This window comes from Podarcis vaucheri (assembly GCF_965113315.1).
Source record: "Podarcis vaucheri genome assembly, chromosome: 10".
NCBI lineage: Eukaryota > Metazoa > Chordata > Lepidosauria > Squamata > Lacertidae > Podarcis > Podarcis vaucheri.
This window is the reverse complement of record NC_138748.1, coordinates 58,184,049-58,207,735: the sequence shown is the minus strand read 5'-3', so window position 1 is coordinate 58,207,735 and position 23,687 is coordinate 58,184,049. Positions and strand designations below refer to the sequence as shown.

Genomic DNA, 23,687 nt, shown 5'->3' with positions numbered 1-23,687 from the left:
GCGCAGCGAACAAGGAGGAGGCGCGAGCCTGTTGGCGGGAGGGAGCAGCCCCCAAACTTGAAATGTCTCGACGTTTTTCCTCCAGCCCCCTCTGGGCGACGAGCGCCTGCCGGGGCGTGGCTAAAGCCCATTAAATGCGCCTGTTTTGGAGGCGGCTGCGCTGCGCTTCCAGCTCGCTTCTCGGCCTAACGTGGCATTTCGCTCCCCCCTCGGCGCCCGGGAAATCATGGCCAAATACGTGGAGCTCTGCACCAAAGCGAAGATGCCCATTCTGGGCCTGGGGACTTGGAAGGTGGGTGTTTGTCGTGTCAAGAAAGAGGGATGGTAAGCGGGTCTCTTGAGGCCGATGGCATCTTCCATCTGCCCACCCTGCTGCTGCTGCTGCTGCCGCCGCTGCCGCCACTTCCCAGTTCATGCTTTCTGGGCGATCTTTTTCCTCGCCTCGGACAAAGCTTTCCACTGCGTCTGGCAGCATCCAAAGTAATTAAAAGCTTCGCTTTCGCTTCGTTTTGCATGCCCCAAAATAGGGTGCACGTTTGCTGCTTTTGCAGTTTTTACTTTATTTCTGCTTTTTCCGGTTTGCCTTTGATCAGATCTGCCTCTCGGGACACTCTGGTCTCCGTACCCCCTTTAATATATTTTGCAGATTTTGCTTAATTTGTCTTTTTGGTGGTATACAGAGCGGAGCAATTCCTTATTCTGTGAAATGCAAGCAGCTGTTATATAACATTCCTTCCTCTTTCCTTGAAAGCCCATTGTTAAGGTTAGTAAATTGCATGAATAAAATTCCTTGTGCTGTGCTGCTTGGATATTTTTTGTGCGGAGAAGGGCAGAGACATTACTGGAATAAAAAATATGGGTCAGAGTTAGTGTGAAACTGGTTTATATAAAATGGATATCTGGAAATGGTTTTGCCTATTTTATATAATTGATTTCAACTTTGTTTAAAACTGCTTTCTAACACAGTTTTCCTCCATTACCACCGTAACATTAAAAAATATATTAAAAAATTCTAATGCCAATAATTCTGATGTACCTCCATGCCCACGGCTGCTGCTCTTAAACTCTATAATTTGGCAGTAAGGCCCCCCCCCAAAAAAAAAAAAAACTTTATGGAACTAATAGGGGTGAAGTGCACATTTACCAACTTCTTTTTTTTCCTGTTGGGCCCTTAAGTGTTTTATATGTGCTATAAAAATTCTGCAGGAAGATTGCTTTTGTCTTCACTGGCTGCTGGGGGAAATTATTTGCCTTCCAAATTTTTGCAGATTGTGCAGCCGTTGAAGGTAAAGAAGCTTCACTGGGGAGATTTTTGGCAGTAATGCAGAATTATTTTATGCACGCTTAGTTGGAAGTTCTGTTCAGTTCAATGAGTCTCTTTCAAGGAGTGGCAGAGAACGTTCTCATCCTGCTAGATTTTATTGGCTGCCTGAAGGAGACTATTTGTAAAAACAGTGAAGTTTCTTTTGGTCTCCCAAGCTTTGCTAATGCCATTTTTAGGGTTTAAGCTGTGTAAGAAAACATTTATTTTTATTTCTTAAAAAAAGAAAAAGAAAACACACATCGGGTTTTTTAAAAGGGTTTTTTAAAAAGCGTTTTTGCATCTTGAAAGAGAGATGCTGCAATTATCGCTTCCTCAGATTTCGATGTCCTGAGGCGAGTGCCTTGGCTCATGTAGCCAAAACAGCCCTACCCATGCTCAGGGAGCCGGAGGTATCAAAAGACATTGGAGAACCCAGAGATTTGCAGAAATTAAAAAAGAAAATGCTTAAGAACAAATCCCTAAGGGGACAGAGGGATGGGGAACTGCTTGGGAAGGTGAATGTAATGATAGTTGATTTTTAATGAGGACAGAGTGTCTTCAGTGTCCATGAAATGCTGAGTTGGGGACAGAAAACTGGGTAGAAATGGAGTATGCTGGAAGGTATGGGCTATCGGAACACTTCACAAAAGCAGCTATCTATTTATTATAACGTACACATTTTGCTTCTCCACTGAGCTCAAGGTAGTATATGTGGTTCTGCTTCTCCTCCCCATTTAATCCTCGTAAGGTTAGGCTGAGAGAATGTGAATGGACCACCAAGTTCACCCAGTGAGTTTCATGGCAGATTGGGGATTTGAACCCAGCTCCTAGTCCAACACTCTTAACTGCAAAACCCAACCACTAAGTGTAGCTGCAGGCTCCACTTAAATCTGAAGCGAGTAAGCTTCAGCCGGCGGTGGCGGGGGATCTGAAGAAGCAGCTGGCAAAGTTTGTAGAGAAAATGCAACAAGGAAACTGTGTGTGCTTACATGTTGTACTCTTTGGGCATCTTTAATCTTATTCCAGATCTGTGTTGTAGATTTTTGTGAGGCAGGTGGGGTTCTGCCTGGCCAAACATGTTGCCTGGGCCTCAAAGGAAAAAGGAGGAAATACCGTATTTTTCGCTCTATAACACGCACCAGACCATAACACGCACGTAGTTTTTAGAGGAGGAAAACAAGGAAAAAATTATTCTAAACGAAATAGTGGATATATGATTTTTGTGGTTCATGCTGTGGCCACAGACATGTGATCTGACAGTGAGTTTGGAGTAGCCCAATGCAAAAATCCTGAGGATCCATGTGGATCCATGCTTTGTAACCACGGAGGAGGAAAGGAAGGGGAACCATGGATCCTCTGCTCACGACTGCAGCAGATCCCCCCGCCATCTGTAGGCATTCGCTCCATAACACGCACAGACATTTACCCTTATTTTCTAGGAGGAAAAAAGTGAGTGTTACGGTGCAAAAAATACGGTAACTTCCTTTTCTTACAAGGAGCAGCAGCAACTTCTGTTTTGTAGAGGGCCATTTTATTTTAATGAGGAAAAAGTAGAAAACGGCATTGTTGGTTTGCTTGTTTTTCTTTTCCAGTAGTTTGAAGATAATCCTAAGGGTCGACTTAAAAGGATGATGTTCTCATGGGACAAAAAGACATAACGTGCTGGTGAATTTCTGGCAGCCAGCCTTGCAGTTCAGTCTGTTTTGGCTAATCAGAGGCTTAGCATAGTTCAGCTTTCTCCATCCTGGAGATATTTTGGGTGGCAGCTCCCATCGGCCCTGGGCACAAAACATCTGGAAGGACCCAGGTTGAAGGAAGCTGGCGTAATGGCCAAGAGGATGAGCTTTGCACTGGGCCACCTCACCTCTACTGAGTACTTTTTATTATCTGAACTGCTTGGAGGTTTCCCACCTTTTAGGCCCCAGGAACCATTTTTTCCTCACAAGCTTCTTCTGAGAGCTCTGAGCAGTCAGGAGCTTATAGCTTCCTGCCAGTCAGGCCTTGCTAATTTGCTTCTTGGCCCCCGCAAGCCCTGCAGCATTACCTTTCAGGAGGTGTGCTTAGAAAGGTAACAAAGAGCGATTTCATTCCCAAGGGTGCTGGAGACTTTAAATGAAGCTGCCATTTGACTGCAGCAAGCCACACACCCTCTATTGAGAACTTGATGGACAAGCTTTCTCTCTCCAACCTCTTCCTCAGACTGAACCTGTTTTCGCTCCACCCCACCCCCACCTCCGAAAGGATTTTTGTTTCTGAAGTGTATTTATTGTTTGTTGTTGTTTCGACCATCATGGTCATATCAACCACCAGAAAAAAGAGTATACGTCCTTTACAGTATATATAGCATTAAAACACAATCACATACACTCACACGAACATAATACTAATGGTATATATATATATTTATATATTTGCTTTCGTAGATTTTCACGGGTACAGGAATGCAGGTTTTGGTGTCTTCGGGTGTCTTCCCGTGTAAGAGTCGGGGTGTCTGTGCGACGTTTCGACGAGGTCTCACTCGTCATCTTCAGGCTGGTGCTTTCGGCTTCTTGTTTCTGGAACAGAGCAGAATCTGGTGTTTGAGTTCCTATAAATACTGTTGAGGGGTGTGGTGTATAGCCTCCAACGTTCTGGGCAGAGAGGAAGTTCCTAGATTAGTGTGCCTTTTCTTCTTTTGTTCCTTAATTACTTGAGCCACCCACCCAGTGGTATTCAGAATATCACTCATGAAATCACTCAAGATATCCCTCAAGTAATTAAGGAACAAAAGAAGAAAAGGCACACTAATCTAGGAACTTCCTCTCTGCCCAGAACGTTGGAGGCTATACACCACACCCCTCAACAGTATTTATAGGAACTCAAACACCAGATTCTGCTCTGTTCCAGCAACAAGAAGCCGAAAGCACCAGCCTGAAGATGACGAGTGAGACCTCGTCGAAACGTCGCACAGACACCCCGACTCTTACACGGGAAGACACCCGAAGACACCAAAACCTGCATATATATATATATATATATATATATTCCATTCCCAATTAAATCTTTACAGTCCACCATGTTATCCTCAATTTTGGGGCAGCAACTGCAAACCTCACAAATTTGTCCTCCGCAAATTTGCCAAAACCAGACAACAAATAGGTGATCACTTGATCAGCCGCATCAGGTCTCTTGCTTAGCAAATCAAGGATAAACGTAGTTCTTGGTTCAGAATACAGAGAGCAATATAGTGCACAATGTATAGATCTTCTGCTGCTTGGTTACCAAAAATTTTGGTACTACCAAATTTTCATGTGGTATCCCTCTAAATATTCTGAGGGCATAGTGTGAAAACGCAAAGCCAGAAATGCTTTCCTAAGTGAGCAGATGGGTAAAACTTACAGATAATTCTCAAAAGCATGTGTTACTTTAATTAAATAAAAGCGTGGAAAGAACTATGTCTTTTTGGATTGCCTGTAGATCTTTTGTACTTCAGCAGCTTTTGTAGCCTGTTGCTGCCTTCCTCTTGTGTGTAAATAATGCCACTTCAGCTGCAGAAGGAGCAAAGTTTGCTAATAATATATACAATAACTTGTGTTTAGTGTGGAACAGTCAGTGCCAACAAAAATAAATAGAAGAAAGCTTATCAGAACCAGAGAGGTTCTGGGGCTGTGCACTTGTCACACGTGAATTCCGTGTGCGGCCCACCCTGTGGCTGCATGATGATTATTAAAATATATTTCCTGCCATTCCTTCGAAAAGGAGCCAACAAAGTAGTAAAAACAGTAAAGATTAGAACATCTAAAAGTGTTCAAATATAGCCACATACCCTCATAATTAATAATTTCAAGGTTGCCAGAAACTATCTTTCATCCATCAAATGTATGGGTGAACAGGAATGTACCGGGTATTTAAATTCCTCCTGAATATTAATAATGAGCGGGACAGACACACCTCGCCAGGAATTTTGTTCCACAAGTGGAGAGCCACCACCAGGAAGGCCCTGTCAGAGGGCTGCCCCAGCCTGGCAGCACTCGGTGGCATGGACTGGCTCTTTCCTGCCAATCATTGGGCCAGAGATTATTTTGAGAGAGGTGCTCTTCTAGGTACTTTGATCACCAGTCATTCAAGACCTTGTACACTAGTACTAATACCTTGGACTGGCCTTGCAGCTCACTGGAAGACTGCCAGTTTTCTACGTTCACCACATAGACAATATGTCAATGTTTCAGCCTGAAAATTATTCCCCACCACCCAATACACAACCTTTTGTTGGCAGTTTGTTCATTTCAGTAAGCTAGAGGTCTCGGTGCAATCCAATAAATGTTGGTCAATTCACTCTGCCGATGATTAGCAGTGACACAGAGTCAGTCAAGCAGGATCTCTGGCTGTAGGGACCCATCTGTCTCAAACAAGATTCCCTTCTCCTAATTCTTCAATCTAATAAACACTGCAGCCTTTGGCCTTTAATATTGGTGGCGTCTAGACATCCTTAATGAAACGGGCCTACAAATTTATTTGCCATTTGCTATTTTGCTAGATGCTTTGAGGGATAGCCATCTCCATCTCCTGGTCTACTAGTTCCAGCAAGCCCTTGAGGGTCTGGACTTCTCACAGGCTCCCAAGTCTTCCTGTGACGTGCCTTGCATCTGAGGGAGGAAAGAAAAGCACACGCCTGAAAACATAATTTGGGCAGCCAAATGCCATTTTGATTACGTTCATTGCCTGGGGCACAGATAAAAGCATATCCAGTAATGTTACATCCAACAGCCGCCCCAAAACTGATGACACTAGTAACTGAGATGGCTCAGTCAGTAGAGCATGAGACTCTTAATCTCAGGGTTGAGGGTTTGAGGCCCATGATGGGCAAAAGATTTCTGTACTGCAGGGGGGTGGGACTAGATGACCCTCATGGTCCTTTCCAACTTTATGATGCTAAGTATTTTTAGTTGTGCCTATTAATAAGCTGCAAACCACTCCAGTATTTTGCTAAGAAAACTCCATGGACGTAAAAAAGGAGAAGCTTTAAGAAGAAAGCGAGCGTTTCCAAGGCATGCTCTGGTTCATGGGGTCACGGAGAGTCGAACACGACTAAGATGACTTCAGAATTGATAAGCTATACGCTCGCTTGCCTTTTCATGTTTGTTAAATGAACTGTTAACCGTTGGTACGGATTTTTTAAAGTGTTATATTGTAGTGATATTATACCTTTTATTATATAGCCGCTGTACTAGTCATTCTGCTTTTTATGTGAGCCGCTTTGAGCACAGCTGAATATGTAGAAAATTGTATTACAGTGGTACCTCTGGTTACATACTTAATTCATTCTGGAGGTCCGTTCTTAACCTGAAACTGTTCTTAACCTGAAGCACCACTTTAGCTAACAGGGCCTCCTGCTGCCACTGCGCCACCAGAGCACAATTTCTGTTCTCATCCTGAAGCAAAGTTCTTAATCCGAAGTACTATTTCTGGGTTAGCAGAGTCTGTAACCTGAAGTGTATGTAACCTGAAGCGTATGTAACCCGGGGTACCACTGTATATAAAGAAACCGATGGTGATAATGACTATTTACACGTTAGCAGCTTAAAGGGGCAGCAAGGTCATTTCTTCTCCCTCACACACATGCATGTGTGTTTCAAGTTCCATTTTTACATTGCTGAACACGCCAGAGATGTCTTTGCCAAATGCACATTACCTGCTTCCTTTGCTTTTGCCTGCCACCCACTCAAACTATCCCACTTGCTCCCAATATTAGCCTTTGATGCAAATATAAGATTCTGCGAGGATGACAAGGCTGCTTTTTAATTTGCCTGCAGAACAAAGCTAGAACGCAATGAGCTGTCTTTATACTAAGTCAGATCTGGCCTCCGTGGCAAAAAAAGGAAAATGTTTTCCACCTCTGGTTTAGGATCTTTACCAAGTCTATGGTGACCAACCATGGTGGCTGCTTGGCTGCTGCTCATGTTTTAAGTATTATGTCTGTGCTAGGCCCAGAGTATTGACAATGGATAGATACTCGATTGTGGAGCAAAGAGGAAGGTGTGGCAAGTTAATGGGATGCTTGAACAGGATTTCTCTGTTGTTCAGTCCCCACCAGGGAAAGTAGCAGAGGCTGTGAAGAAAGCCATTGACGTGGGATATCGCCACATAGACTGTGCCTATGTGTACCAAAATGAAGAAGAGGTTGGCAGCGGAATCCAGGAGAAAATCAAGGCTGGAGTTGTAAAGCGTGAGGACCTTTTCATTGTCAGTAAGGTATATACATTTATACCCCACTTTCCCACCTGCTGGGCTTTGAAAAGTGGGTTGCAACCAGATTTGTAATGTACTCCTAAACTTTCTTTTTTGCTTGATGCTGACTGTCCCCAGAGAGAAGGGCCCATCATATTTTACCAATGGGCCACTTTCCAGATATTTAATAGATAAAGCATATATGACGTATCCACAGGGGAGCTTCTTACCTTGGCAGGTTCCAGGGAGAGGAAGTGCTTCCTGAGTTATCCTGGTCATAAGCTATTTAGGGCTTTGAATGTTAAGATGAGCACCTAGCATTTGGTTTGGGAATAGACGAGGAATCAATGCCGTTTGTTCAGGACCGGTGAGATCTATCCCATACACACAGTCCAGGTTGTAACCTATGTTTTCAAAGAATCATAGGACTGTAGAGTTGGAAGAGACCCCAAGGATCATCTAGGTCAACCCCCCACAGTACAGTAATCTCAACTAAAGCATCCGTGACAGATGGCCATCCAACAAAGTGTAGCAGTGAGGGACGTTATCATAGATGTGAGTAACTGGCCAGGCTAGCAGAGACCAGAGCCAGTATACCAGCCCCAGCCGATGAAAGATGGTTGGGCTTCCAAAGATAAAGCTTGGTCTAATAACCCCCCAAGGGACGCGGGTGGTGCTGTGGGTTAAACCACAGAGCCTAGGACTTGCCGATCAGAAGGTCAGCGGTTCGAATCCCCGCGATGGGGTGAGCTCCCGTTGCTCGGTCCCTGCTCCTACCAACCTAGCAGTTTGAAAGCACATCGAAGTGCAAGTAGATAAAGAGGTACCACTCTGCGGGAAGGTAAACTGCGTTTCTGTGCGCTGCTCTGGTTTGCCAGAAGCGGCTTAGTCATGCTGGCCACATGACCCGGAAGCTGTACGCCGGCTCCCTTGGCCAATAAAGCGAGATGAGCGCCGCAACCCCAGAGTCTGCCACGACTGGACCTAATGGTCAGGGGTCCCTTTACCTTTAATAACCCCCCACCCCAAGCTGAAAGTCCGATCCCTTAGAGCAGAGGTGAGCAGAAGGTGGATCAGGTTCTGTTGATAGATCTCTGAGCGATGTGCAGGGCATTACTGAGGATTTCTGACTGTTAGTTGTTCAGCAATAGCAACAAGTCCACAACCACTGTCAAAAAAAGACTAGGTTGCTGAAACAAAGGAACTTGGGGAAACCAAGAGTGAATTTTGTGTTGTGAAGGAACTGTTTTGTGCTCAGTGCTCAGGAATGGTAGGAGTTGCATTTTAGTAACCTCTGGAGGGCCACTGCTTCCCCGGCCCTGCAAGATTGCCGGATTAATGGAGCCATTCCCATCAGTTCATGTGATAGACGTATTTTCTTCCGGGGGGGGGGGAGATAACACTGTGGTGGAAGGAGCTCTGAGTGAGAGGCAGGGAAGAGGAGACCTCTCCCAGGATGAGACACTGGGAGAAGAAAGAAAAGATCCTCAGGGTCCTTTCCAACTTTGCAATTGCACGATTCTATGAAAGTCCCCAGGTGAGAGCTGGGAGGGGCCACACTTTCTGTGTGGGACAAGGGCTTTTGAAAGAGAACTCTTGTTTCCTCCCCCCCCCAATTTGTTTTTATTTAGATTAGTTTCTTTTATCCTATTATATTATGAAAAAGCTTTAATAAAATATTATTTTAAAAAGAAAAAAGCATTGTGGAATAGATGTAATCTGGTGAATTAACCTGTGTTCTTGCTATCCTTCCTCTTCCCACCCCCCGCCCAGCTGTGGTGCACATTCCACGAGAAAGCCTTGGTGAAGGGTGCCTGTAAAGCAACTCTTAAAGCCTTGAAGCTGGAGTATCTAGACCTCTACCTTATTCACTGGCCTCTGGGATTCAAGGTATTCTTGTTTGTTTGTTTGTTTGTCTGTCTGTCTGTCTGTCTTTCAGTTTCTGTCCTTACCTCTAGGCAACGCACACAAATAAATCAAAACGGCTGAAAACAACACTGCAAATTACATCATATAAATCAAAACAATAAAAAGTAGGCACTCATGGCAGAGACCTGTTCATTCAGCTGAGAAAGCTGGTCTGAACGCAACCATTTTCAGTTGTTTCCAGATAGTGGACACCAGTTGTATCGTTGCAGGGATGCTGCTCTCCAAAACTGGGGCAGCTGCACTAAAGGCCCTGCTCCCCAGTTATGGTGGGTCAGGCATCTGGTATCCTTGCAGCCGGAAGGGAGAAGCTCTCACACAGATCGCATTTCCTTCCCTTGCTGGCTGCACCTCACAAAGTCTTTATAGTGGTAGATCAACATTTGGAAACCTCTGGCCACTCCTGCTAAAGGCAGGTGTGTAGAAATGCTAAAGGCAGAAGTATAGGGGCCAATCCAAAAATGCAGGGTCACAGCCACAACGCTTCTAATAATCCTACAATTATACAACAGTGATTAGGGATGCATTACAACAATCAGTGCAGATCTCCATGTGTTTCAGTTAGATGTACTGTTTTCTGTGGATGTACACGGGCAAATGGTTTGGAGTTCTCTAATCCCTCCTTTCGGAGTGTGTGTGTCAGGGAACTGCCATCAGCTCAGAGGCGAGAGGTGGAAGGGCAGCTGGATTACAGAGAGCCTCCAAAGATCGTGGGAAGCAGCACTTCCTCAGCGGAGGAGGGAAGCCCCGCCTCTAGTGGGGAAGAGATGCAGGGCTCAGGGGATGCAAGAAAGAGCCAGGACACCGTGCCTGAGCAAAGCGCGGGGGGGGGAGGGAGGTCCCCCTTTACCCACGCCTTCCCTGCGCAGTAGGTTTTCGCTCAGAGAGGGGAGGCGTTGGCTGGGGGTCAAGAGACTACTCTGCTGGGGAAAGGTTAGGGACCGCCCACTCTCAGATTCTGCTAGTGACTGAGCAAGACATGGAATTGAGGCGCTCTGCACTGTAAATGTTTTACACCAAGAATAAAGCCGTTGAAAAGACCAGTGAGGGATCTTGCCTGTTTGCTGTCGAGCAACCAAGCTGATAGGCATAACAGTGTGCTTTCCACGAAGTTCCACTGTACATAACAGAACCTGCACATCTTTGTCTTGAAACTGGAGCACCTCCTGTTTCCAGTGTTCCTAAATGCTTAGCTTTGGAAAATACGGTGGCAAAAAAAGAGCTCCCCTTTCCTGCTGATTGGGCGACTCTTGGACGCTAGAGATGGGGCCCTCTACAGAAATAGTAAGGGGTCTTTGACATCTCCCACTTACCCAAGACCCTGGACCACTTCACCACTGGCTAAAGGTATAAAAAAGAGCATATGGTTGGTATTCTTTCATTGCGCTTGTGTCTGAAAAAGCTGTGAGCTTGACACTCAAGCTTCTGAGATCCTGGAGCAGGGAGGTGTGATGATTCTGCCAGGAGTATTTTAGTCCAGGCATGCTTACGACAGAGGAACAATCGACAGAGACTGCTCCGGTTACCTTCTAGAATTAATGGTTTTTCAGAAAAATAACTGAAGCGTTTGGCTGATCTGGTTGTCTGGATGAGCAGTGGTGTTGCTTGAGATCCTGGCTTTTCTTGCCCCGTTGTACAAAGAAAATGCCACGCCGTCTGTTTTACACTGGTGCTGTATTTCAGTAGCAGAGCATGTGGTTTGTGTGCAGAATGTGCAAAGGTCAGTCCCTGGCATCTCCAGGAAAGGCAAGAATATGGTCTGGCTTGGCACAAAGCATATCCCTTTGTTCACAAGGTCCCAGGTTAAATTTCAGGCACATCCTGTGAAAGTATATTGGGGACTGGGGAAAGCCAGTTGTCTGACTCTGCACAAGACAGCCTCATCTACTCAAAAGCAAACCCCTCTTATGTTCTTGCTTTGCATTTGACAGGCTGGCGATGACCTATTCCCATCTGATGAAACAGGCATGGTAATACCCAGTAACACGAAGATTGAAGACACCTGGGAAGTATGTTCCGCTGCAGTTAAAGGTTTCTCTTTGTTCTGTGTGCAATTTATTGCATTCACCTTTTGCATAGCTTGCAGCTATTTATGGCAGTTTCTATTGGCTTAAGTTGTGCTATATATCGGTTCCTTGGAGGGCTTCTCCACTAAGTAAAGCTCAAGATTTTACATGGAATTGGCTGTGCCTAGTTGCAAATACCATAGAAAGGTCCCTCTTGATTAGGGTTTGCAAACCTCAGACCAGGGAGCCAGATGTGGCCCTCTAAGCCCCTTTTTCTGTCTCCCCCCCCCCCGGACTCTTCTTATGCCAGGCACACATCTTATCTTATTGGCCTGCACTCTCCTTGACTGGTTCTGCCTGACTTGAATGCGTCAAACTCTGATGGTGCCTTTTTGCATCTCTGGATGGAAGATGGAGAGAGGTCTTTGTAGAAAGAAGCTTGCTGTACGAAGCTAATATTCATTGTTCTCTGGCCACTTTTGCTTCTGGTCCTGCACCCTGAAAGGTTCCTTAAAAGGGAGCGTGGATCTTGGGTTGAAAAAGGTTCCCCAGCCCTGCTCTTGACTTTGGTAGGATATTTGCAGATTTATGTGTGAAAGCAAATTTACTTAAAAATATGCACTGAGTTCTGTTTCGCCATTGTGGCTGTGCCAGACTAGATGCCATGTGCAACAGAACCAGTGCGCAGCAACAGAGGAAGCCGCTCGGGTGCCTGGGGCAGCGTGCGCAGGGGCAGGGTGGGCTGCCCATAGGGGCTAGAGTGGGGCGCACTGCGGGGCCTCCGGAGTCTGCCTGCTTCCTCCCACTCAGCTGCCCTACACAGCTTGAAGACTTTACACAGAGAGGAACCCCACGTGGGTTTCCCCGCATGTAATGTAACAGGCAGGGAGCCAGCGCAGATAGAAAGACAGCAACCATTTTATTCCCTTTTTAAGCGCCGGCTGCTTCCATCGCTTCCCTCACACCCCACCTCTCCTCCTATGTGTTTCAGGGTTTGGGTCCTCAGTTGAGGGAGCTTTTGTTTCTCTTCTTCCAGGTCCCCTGCACAATGGGACTTCCTTTTGAGCAGACAAGTCTAAACTTGCCCGATAAACTGCATTCTTGTGCGTGTGAGAGAGAGATCACATGTTATAATGGGGCAGCCAGCCGTGGTTCTGTAGTGCCGCAATTTCTTACAAGGGAGTATGAAATTCCCATTTTCAGTACACATCCCTTGTGCTTAGGGAATTAATCTGCCTTGAATATAGAAAATATTAACCTTTGGGCGGCTTCAGTCAGATATAGGCACGCCTTCACTTAGGAGTGTTATTAAATCCAGTAGGTCTGTATAAACGTACTGCAAGATCCCTTCTGCGTTTGCAGCGCCGCCCCCAAAGTGACCCTTTAAATCCACTTGATAGTCCAGCTGTAGGCACTCATCTTCCAGGCAGAATGAAAGGCGCACCCACCGATCCCACTTCCTTCCTCTCCCCTTCCCACCCCCTCCATTGTTTGCTTGCCTGCCTCCTTCCCATCCTCTCCTCTGCCTGCCTGCCTCCTCCAGCCGGGAGCGCGGGGCAGTGGTGCACCACTCGCCTGTGACTCCCAAGACTCCCCCAACTCCTGAGCTGACGAAACAAAAGGGGAAGGCCGCCGGCAAAGCGGCGCGGCTCCCTGACTTCCCCCAACGGCTCAGGGTAGGCTTGGGAGTGACGGGAGGGTGGCACACCAAGTGTCACCCCCCCCCCGGGATGACACCCGGGGTAAACCGCCCCCACCGGACCCCCTTCCTCCGCCACTACCAGTGGGGAGTAGTCATCCCCAAACACCACCACATCCCCCTGACCAAATAGTTATTTCTATGTGGTACAGTGGTACCTCTGGATGTGAACGACATCCGTTCTGGAGCCCCGTTTGCATCCTGAAGAGAAAGCAACCCGTGTCTGCACATGCACGGGTCACAATTTGCCGCTTCTGTGCATGCGCGTGACGTCATTTTGAGCGTCTGCACATGCGCAAGCGGCGAAACCCGGAGGTAACGCGTTCCGTTACTTCTGGGTCGCCACGGAGCGCAACCCGAAAACGCTCAACCTGAAGCGTGTACCTGAACCCAAGGTATAACTCTACTGGTTTTTTGGCCTGGAGTTCCTCATTTCCAAATTCCCTTTCTGTTCACAGAGAGGTGCATGTGATAGTTTTGAAGGTGTTATCTCATTAGACGAGAGCTTAGCAGGCCCAAAAGTGTGACAGCTTTCCAAAGTCAGGCCAGGAGGAATTCCTAAGGACAGTGGGGAGATTTATGTTTGCAACATGTTTATGTAATATTTGGTCTTCATTTGTCGCCCACCCCACCCCCTCCAGGCAATGGAGGAGCTGGTGGATGCTGGATTGGTGAAGTCTATTGGAGTTTCCAATTTCAACCACGATCAGCTTGAGAGAATCTTGAACAAGCCTGGGTTGAAGTACAAGCCTGCAAATAATCAGGTGGGATGCCCAGCGATGTAAACTGAAGCTTTTTAGGGGATTATGAAGGGTTGATCATTTCACAGCGGCAAGTAGAACTATTCTGCTTTTCTTATTCCACATCATATCTTGCCCATAGTCATTTCCAGCGCTGGAATCTTCGATCTCACAGCAGCCCTGTGAAATTGGCCGATGTCTATGAGGTGTCATTTCATAGCTGAACTTAGATTTGAGTCTGTTTCCCTGCAGCGCCCACACCCGGGATTGGGGAAGCATGTTGATTATAGTTATTTACTTATTTCATGAAAATTATACGCCACTTGATTGTAACAAAAAAAAAGAAGCGCCTCACAACACTTTTCAAAAAAGATGAAGACGTTGAGGAAAGAGTTAAGAACACACAAAACTTTCCCCCATCAGAAATCATGGAGACTTAAAGTATGCAAGAGCTTGTCCCTTGCTTTACGCTCTTATCAGCCTCAAAGGCTTGGAGGCAGGAGGTTTTTAGCTGGCAATGAAAACTAACTGGCTGAATTATTTACCACAAATCAACACCTGCTATGGTGTCCTCCCCTCCGTTGGAAATTGCTCAGTCAAAATAATTGTCTGAACTTCCCCCTGTGGAGTCGTTTGTGTTTTTTTAAATGGTAACTTTTCAGATTTTGCACCTGAACTCTTAGCTTTGTGGTGGGCGGACAAAAGGATGGTTGGAATGGAGTGAGTTGGTATGTTATTTATGCTAAGTGAGCATGAAATTAAGCCCCAAAGAGCAGTGCATACTGAGTCCAAGGTATCGTGTGACAGAGACAAGGATGCTTCGGGATCCTGTTGCATCCTAAATATAGTCTGTGTGCCTCACCAGTGTGCTTCTTCCTTCAAACAAGCAGCTGAATTTCTGGATACTGCCGGAACATGGTAATCCTACAGGGGCCTGGCTGTGAACTGATTAAAAAATATACATGCAAAACTCATGCATGAGTTTTTTGGGAAGTTGCCATTATGCCTCCTTAATAAAGCAGTTGAATCCAGAAATAAAACTCGCAGCAAGTTTGCAGCTCTATCCAGTATAGTTCAGCACCCTTCTTGGCTGGTCAGGAAGACTAAGCCCCAATAAGTAAAGACTGGAGTGACCACAATTCTCCACACCCCACAGAATGTTGAACAAGATGCAAGAAAAACTCGGTTGTTCCTGGTATATATGCACATCCCGCCACTGCCTTTGATAAATGGTTTCTCCAGGGTTTGTGCCATTGCAAAAAGCCTTGCAAGCCAGCTTGGCCTGAGATGGCAATGGGAGAAAACAATGTGTGCGTGCTTGGTGCTTGCTTGATTACTTTGCTTATTTGAAATTGCATTTCTCCTTCTTAATTCCATTTCTTATTCCTTGTTTTTGTACAATTCGTTCTTCTACTTCAACCTTGACCAGCATAACTGTCTTGCTCGGGTGGTTGAGAAATTGAATTGGGCATTTGAAGGTGCTGCTGGAGAAGGAGGAAATCATTGGGGAAAGCTGGTAGTCTTCTATTAAACGGGAACATTATGAGTGCCCTGTGAAAATCCCACCAACTATGAAATAAGTGCTGCAGTCCAAGAAAAGCCTATATGGGGAGAATCAGGAGTGCAGCAACCAGAGATTGTGGCATTGGGGAAAAAAGTAAAACCTACCATGTGGCTTTCTAAAGAGGCCAAACTATGTTTGCAGATAAATTATGGCTTGCCTGTTCAACTGCCAGTAGCTGTTCAGGAAACCTGCCAGGAAATTTCCTATTATATGCATAGTTGATCTCTGAATGCAAATCTTAAACTTCTCTATTGTTTTGTTTTTATTGCAGCCTGCCCTTTTCTTTTTTTACAAACAAGCAGTGAAATTTTTTTTAATGAAATAAATAAATGATGAATGCAAATAAGGCAAATTGTTTTCTTCTATGTTTACAGATTGAGTGCCACCCGTATCTTACCCAGGAAAAACTGATCAGTTACTGTCAGTCCAAAGGGATCGCTGTCACAGCGTATAGCCCCCTCGGCTCCCCTGACAGACCATGGTGAGAATGTTTGGTTGTCTTTTAGTGCTTAGCTAAATGTGCCATGAGCTTGGAGCTCCACATCTTAGTTAGTAAATGGGTAATGAAAGTGGGCTAAGGGATAACTAACCCGGGTCCAACAGCCCCAGGTGTATTAAGCATTTGTATTTGAAGCTATCCAGTATTATGAAAGTTGTGTTGTTGGCATCTGTCTGTCTCAGGAGACAATGGGGTGTGCCTCCAGGGGTAAAGCCAAACCACTGTGTTAGCAGCACCGAAGTGGCCTCCCCGGGGCACAAGCCTGGGCAGTGGGAATGGAGGTCCTGGGATGCCCAGACGACAATAACCGCTTCTCAGCCTCGCTGATGTGGTCCAGAGGAAAGCAGAGCAATATGTTTGGGACCAGCTTGGCTGCAGAAGTTGCCAGAAGGAGGCGTACAATGTGCCATCCAAGTGTCATAGGGACCCCCCTCTGGATTTGTTTAGGGCTTAATCCTTAGCCTTTTCTTCTCTTGAAGATATCCCACAAGGCAGTGGAGGTTTAGGACCAGAGCTTTCCTTTTCTTAGATGGGCTACCTTCCCAGGTATATGTGTTGCATCTGTGCAGAAACTGCCTTCTTGGCTGCCAGACCCACTGATGGAAGTAAATGCAGCAAATCTGCCTATTAATTTATTTGTATGGCTAACGCATGCATAATTGTGCTTCATAATTATACTTAGCATTTGCTTAGCACCTTCATCTATTCAAAGATGGTGCTATTCACATGCATTATGTGCTTGTAACAGCCCTGTAGGGTGAGCTTGTACCTTTATTCCTGTACTGCAGGTGGTACTTTGAATAGTGTAGAGAATAAAAGTCCTAAATGAAATTCCCTGTTAAAAGATGCAGAAGCTCTGGGGAAACCCAACCAGATGAGTGGGATGATGATGATAATAATAATAATAATAATAATAATAATAATAATAATAATAATAATAATAATAATAATAATAATAATTTATTTATTTATACATACATACATACATACATACCCCGCCCATCTGGCTGGGCTTCCCCAGCCACTCTGGGCAGCTTCGAAAAAAATATTAAAATATTGTAATACATCAGACATTAAAAGCTTCCCTAAACAGGGCTGCCTTCAGATGTCTTCTAAAAGTCTGGTAGTTGTTGTTCTGTAATAAATTGTTGTTGTTGTTATTCCTCTGCATCTGATCAGCCTTTCTGTTTTTTTTAAACGTGAGTTATTTTAGTACCATTCATTACCCTTTGGCTTTTGTTGCTTTTCCTAGGGCCAAGCCAGAGGATCCCTCTCTCCTGGATGACCCCAAGATCAAAGAGATAGCTGCTAAGCACAATAAAACTGCAGCTCAGGTGTGTTTGATTTATGTGTTAAATTGAGTGCATAAGCAAAGAACCTGGTGGACTGGCAAAAAGAGGAGGTTTTCAGAAGGCAGTGAGCAGAAAGCAGACCTGAGAAATACCTGCCTGATAACTTGGCAGGAAGACGTGATTAGATCAGATGCACAAATCATGATGGCTTCCTGTGTTCAGCAATGTCTAGATCCCCTCCTATTTAACAAGGTTAAATTGTGGTGATCAAAAACTCATTTCTTCAGTGCTCCTACTTGAAATGGAGAATTAAAATATTAGCAGTTGTAGATACTAGGCTAAGGGGGAGGTCACTCCTTGCCATTAGGTAAATAAAAAAGGACCCCTGGACAGTTAAGTCCAGTCAAAGGTGACTATGGGGTGCGGTGCTAATCTCACTTTCAGGCCAAGGGAGCCAGCGTTTGCCATGGGGATTTCAAGGATGCAAACTTTCTGGCAACAGATGTGTACTAGGAAAACTGAGTGAGACCCACAACCCTTGGATCCCTCAGCAGTTAAACTCCATTCTGGAATTTGAGACTTGAAGCCAGGCTTTGCAGAAAGGGGTGCCATTTTGCTAAAGAACGTGTGGTGTGTGTTTTCCCTGGCAAATCTGATTTTTAATGTGTTTGTGACTTGGGACAGGAAGACCTACTTGGTTTGTCTTTGTCTTGATCATTAGGTCCTGATCCGCTTTCATATCCAAAGAAATACAATTGTGATTCCCAAATCTGTTACTCCTGCACGTATTGAAGAAAACTTCAAGGTAAGATTGAAAGTAAGATCAGCTCCCACCAGGATTGGTTTGGGTCGTACATGGCATATGTCACCCCAAACAAGTGCCCTCCAGTTACCTAGTGAATTTGGCACTAGAGATTTGGCAGCCGTAGGCATAGCTGTCAGCGTTTCCCTTTTTTTAAGGGAAATTCCTTTATTCCGAATAGGATTCCTTGCAAGAAAAGGGGAAAGTTGACATCTATGACCATAGGCCCAACAGCAGCTGGAGGACATCATGTTGGGGAAGGCTGGTGCAAATAAACATATGAATTACAGCTATCATTAAGGGAATAATCTATTTTTGGTCTGTATATCTGCTGGCAGATGGCTCAGCGGAAGAACACATTAGGGCTTAGGTTCAGTTTGTGACTTCTCCAGTTTTGAGATCCAGGCAAAACAGCTGCAAAAGACTACAACTCACATCATTCCTAGCTAGCAGGAGCCGTGGTCAGGGATGATGGGAGTTGTAGTTCAACAACAGCTGAAGACCCAAGTTTGAGAAACAGCCTAGAGAGTCCGTGCCAACCAAAAGAAGACAGCAATGAGCGAGAAAGACCAACAGCTCAAAGGCTGTCATTCCTTCTTCTGAAACTGTTGTCATTACCACAGGTTGAGGAGAGTCTAGAAACTGAGAGGGAGGGGTGGTAATTGTGCTTGGGAAATCCCTGCGCACACACACGCTGGGAATGTCATACCTGAAGGAGCATCTTCACCCCCATCATTCTGCCCGGACACTGAGGTCCAGCGCCGAGGGCCTTCTGGCGGTTCCCTCGCTGCGAGAAGCCAAGTTACAGGAAACCAGGCAGAGGGCCTTCTCGGTAGTGGCACCCGCCCTGTGGAACGCCCTCCCACCAGATGTCAGAGAGAAGAATAACTACCAGACTTTTAGAAGACATCTGAAGGCAGTCCTGTTTAGGGAAGCTTTTAATGTTTAACAGACCACTGTATTTTAATACTTCGTTGGAAGCCGCCCAGGGTGGCTGGGGAGACCCAGCCAGATGGACGGGGTATAAATAATAATTTATTATTATTATTGTTGTTGTTATTGTTGTTGTTGTTGTTATCTGTCTGAGTCCTTGCTGCCACTGCTGTAAGCTCATTCCCCCAGAAAGGGTACGAACCACTTCACTGCCTCCTTTCACCCCATTTCAGAGTTGGCCCCAAATGCCCTCCCCAACTCATTGGAGCCAACCCCAAAACCAGTAAAAGAGGCCAACTCTACTAGGCTGCTTTGGGCATCTCTCAACCCGACCAGCGTCACTTTCGGAGGCAGGGATGCTTCTGAATTCCACTCAGGAGAAGAGTGCTCTCCTGCTTGCAGGTTTCCCACAGGCATCTGATTGGCCACTGTGAGAACAGGATGCTGGGTTTGATGGGTCATTGGCTAAGATTTCAGTGAAGGTAAAATGGGAAGACTCTTGCTTTTGCTTATTTACTCCATTGAACACTTGGGAAGAAGAGGCAGGCTGCAAATGCAAATAATGCATAAAACAAGGGATGTAAACCTCCACAATTCTTGTGAACCTGCCATGAATTGGAAATTCTGCTTTTTCTTTCTCCTTGTCAGGTGTTTGACTTTGACTTGACTAAGCAGGAGCTGGAAACCATTCTCAGTTTCAACAGGAACTGGAGAGCATGTGCATTTAGCCAGTAAGTAGCAGGGTCTAAAAAATCAAAAAGGGTTGATAAACAGCATTGTCGGACTCTCATGTCCAGGCTCAGTGTAGAACAGTTCTGCAGTGCTTAGTTAGACAATTGGTTGAATAGATCAAAAGAGCTTTTAATCACAATCGTTAAAAGGTGATTGGGGAAACAACCTTCTTGGGGGGAAATGATAAACGTAATTACATTTTTTTAAAGGCATTTGTGCCAACCTTCTTTTACACAGTTCATTTGGGGCAGTCAGGGATGAAGACCAGCCTGTTCTAATCTGGGGTGGGCAGACATCAAGCTTGTGAGATGTGATATAATACAGACATGCATTAAGATTGCCGGTACAAGATTATTCTAAACATTTCCTCAGCCCATGAATTCGTGATCAGTACCAGAACCAAGTCTTCAGGCCCTTTGACACTAAAATCTGCTCCTGTTTCCTCCCCCACTGAGTTCTTTTCCAGAATCTGAATTTGTAGGTGGGGCAGTCTGGGGGGGGGGGGCAGAATGTTTTCAGTTGTAGCCACCACTGTAGAGGACTGGGAGTTGCAATCTCTTGCTGATCTACTACAAATAACCCTGCCAATAGTGATTATGGCTAATGCTGGCCCTTTGTTAGAGGACATTAAATCAGTTTTCACCCAGTGGCTAAAAAAGCCGGTTAGGTTATCATTTATTTCTGGCAACTGGCAGTTATGATTAGCATAAAGTTAAAAATTGCCTGACCTGTGAAACAGGTTCGTTATCCTTACCATTGGTAGGCATAACTACTGACTTGGTCACACTCTGCTATAGTTTGGAAGCTCTGAGCATTTAACCACCCCTTTAAAACAGGCTCTTGCCATTTTCTCATTAAGATGTCCTTCTGTAAGCTTTACCGCAGAATCCCCACCACCACTTTCTGTTGACGTATCTGCCGCTTTTAGGAGCATTATTGATTAGCTTTCCCTCAGGGCAGTCTCGAGGCCTGCTTTAATTGATAGATCAGTGGTGCAGTCCGGACCTCTTATAGTGTCTCGGGGATCTTCCGCTTTAGATGGTAATGTTTAACTTCGCTTAGAAGTTAAAGGAAGCCATCCCTGCAGCCTCTGGGGGGACTTCCTTCTCATTCTGCTGAGTGGAGTCCTGGATGTCTTGTGCCAAAGTCCTGTCATGACAGCACCGCTGTTTGAGATAGCTGGTGATAGCCAAAGAATCGCTTCTCAGTTCCAGAGGCAGAAAAGGGTTGAAAAAGTTTCCCCAGCTGTTTCCCCATATTTCTTCATTTAAAGTGTAGATGGTTTCTCTCTTCATACTTTCTTCATGTGGCTTCTTCCACAATTGTGAACATTCAGCATTCTGCTTTGAGGTTTGAGGTTTAGTTTGCTGACTACAGTATGGTCCTGGTTTCTTAAGGTTTTTTAAATGGATGATCTTGCTGCAAATTTCAAAAATGTCCAGCAAAGGTAAACTTTGTGGAATTGTCTTATCGTACTTTGAAGGTTCAGCATTTTGCACTCAAATTTCAAGTTCAATTTCTGGACACTGCTGTAAAATCATGTTAAAAAAACAACTGTGGACATTCTTCCTCTTACACTGCTGTAAAATCATGTTAAAAAAACAACTGTGGACATTCTTCCTCTTACATCCATTATAGCACTAAGTATTTTCATGCTGTCTGCTGGGGGTGATGCTGGATAAGGCCTTAACAACTTGTGACCCACCACCTAATTTGTGTTTTTCCAGATGCTCAACAAGTCCCCTTTTTTGCACTTTTAGGGGGGCAGGGAAAACGGGGGGTTTATCTTCCCTTAGGTGTATGACTAGTAGGCAGCATTTTACTTGTTGGTACACAAAGTGTACTGGCCTAAAAAGATACAGTGGTACCTCGGGTTAAGTACTTAATTCGTTCCGGAGGTCCGTTCTCAACCTGAAACTGTTCTTAACCTGAAGCACCACTTTAGCTAATGGGGCCTCCTGCTGCTGCCGCGCTGCTGGAGCACGATTTCTGTTCTCATCCTGAAGCAAAGTTCTTAACCCAATGTACTATTTATGGGTTAGAGGAGTCAGTAACCTGAAGCGTATGTAACCCGAGGTACCACTGCACTTTTTGAGAGTTTAGGGTGCTCCACGCTTCCAGTTTACCTTGGTGCCCCTAAAATAGACATTGGCATAAGTAAAACCAAACTTCTGATTTAACTCTTTCTTTTCATAGGTGTGCAAACCACAAGGATTATCCGTTCAAAACCGAATATTAAGTCTGGTCCTGAAACTTTTCAAAACAGAAAATGTGGACTTTTTGTGTAGACTTCCTGGCATTATTATTTTTTTTTAAAAAAAAATCTGTCCTCTCCACACATCTTCTATAAACCTTTTCCAGCCTATATGCAATATGTTCTGAGCAGAGGTATTTTTAAGAACAAAGTGGTGTGTCATCTTTATTTGGCAGAATCATCCTTTCCGATATGAGCTGTTGGAATTATAGAGAGGTGAATAGTAACAGCCAACTTCTCCCCCTGGTTTCTCCCCTCATCTGAAAAGACAGAATATGTTGACACTTTTTATGGGAGACACAAGTTCTAATGCATTTTGGTTTTAAAACTGTGTTTTTTTCTGGACATACCTTTGCTTTGGCACCACACTGGGAGCTTCTAAGTTATAGGTGTGTGTGCAGTCTGTTTGTTGCTACATGGGTAGCTCTCTCTAAAGGATTTGAAGTGTTTTCTTCTTACAGTATTCCTTCTAATAAAATTGCCTGGTTACTATAATGGTGTGAGTTGTCGTTTCCTGTTAATAAAATGCATCAGTACAGTAGTTCAAAAACGTAGACCTCTCCCGAAGATATATCACTTTCAGAACATATTCAAATGCATAAATCACTGCTGTCCCAGGAGAGAGAGACCAGACCAATATGCTTGCTTGATCTGCAATTGCAAAACCATTGCTAACTAAAGCAGTCTGCCCAGAGAACTTAGTTATGAGGAGGCATATGAATGCTATTAAATAAATAAAATCAAAATCGGTTAGCTATTATGTCTTTTTCAGACCCTCTATGTGCTGAGGCAGAATGTCACTGAATGCCTATTTCTGGGGAGCAACAGGTCTTACTTGGTGGTTTCCCAGAAGCATTAAGATTAAGGTTTTTTGCTGTAAATGGGAAAGACAAGTATGCTAAATTGCCAACCATGAAGCATAGCTCTCGGGACTTGTTCTCATATTTATCATCTTTGCGGTCACACATCAGATAAGAGGAGGGAGTGTAAATCCATCTTTGTATGGAGGCTGACAATGTGTAATGTTGAAGCACCACATATTCAACTGGTACACACGACCCCATTGCTCCATTACAACTTTCAAGTAGGGATATAATTCATCAAAGTGAGGCATATCTTGGAAATGTAAGGTTTCACCCCAAAAGGAGCTTACAACTGTGCAGTTCCACTTTGTGTGGTAAGGGTCCTGATATTTGCCACACACCAACACCTTTGAAAAAGAGAATTTGTGCTGGGGCCTCTATGGGCATCCAATAAACACAACAAATTTTCTGCTGAAAATGCAAATTATTTTAATAGAAACAGAGTTGGGAGTGCATCTCTGGATTCAGGGTGGTGCAGGCAGTTCCTCCGCAAAGTGGGCACTAAATTGAGAATATCCATTCAGGGGGTGCCACATTTTTTGCCTCACACAGGACGCCATATTACAAAAGATTACTAAATTCTGCCTCTGTTGGAGGGAGGCTGGTAGGTCATCTAGTTGAACGCTCCTCAATGCAGGAACTATAGAGCTATATGACTTGAGCCTCTTGGAAAACTTCCAGCAACTCCCACTCCAGGCAGATGGTTCCACTGTCAAACTCCCTTACTGTCAAGAAATTTCTACTAGTGTTCAACCAAAATCTGCCCTCAAGACCATTATATCTAGTCTGGCCCACTGAGGCAGCAAATAACAAGTCTGCCCTCTTATCCATGACAGACTTTCAGGTATTTGACAAGTACTAGCCAGT

General features: G+C 44.9%; 1 protein-coding gene across 1 annotated transcript; it reads left to right on the top strand.

Moving 5' to 3' along the window:
• Positions 1 to 86: 86 nt before the first annotated feature.
• LOC309541412 (aldo-keto reductase family 1 member B1-like) lies at positions 87 to 22,452 on the top strand. Its single transcript, XM_082239254.1, has 10 exons — positions 87 to 292; positions 7,367 to 7,534; positions 9,284 to 9,400; positions 11,368 to 11,445; positions 13,783 to 13,905; positions 15,820 to 15,926; positions 17,197 to 17,278; positions 17,958 to 18,041; positions 19,620 to 19,702; positions 21,900 to 22,452. Exons 1-10 carry the CDS (start codon positions 227 to 229, stop codon positions 21,940 to 21,942), a joined length of 951 nt encoding a protein of 316 aa, XP_082095380.1. The 5' UTR covers positions 87 to 226; the 3' UTR covers positions 21,943 to 22,452.
• Positions 22,453 to 23,687: the final 1,235 nt, after the last annotated feature.

Coding starts and splice junctions, on each gene's coding strand:
- LOC309541412 (XM_082239254.1), top strand. CDS start 227: ATGGCCAAATACGTGGAGCTCTGCACCAAAGCGAAGATGCCCATTCTG. Junction 13,906..15,819: donor ACAAGCCTGCAAATAATCAG/GTGGGATGCCCA, acceptor CTATGTTTACAG/ATTGAGTGCCACCCGTATCT. Junction 19,703..21,899: donor AGAGCATGTGCATTTAGCCA/GTAAGTAGCAGG, acceptor TTCTTTTCATAG/GTGTGCAAACCACAAGGATT.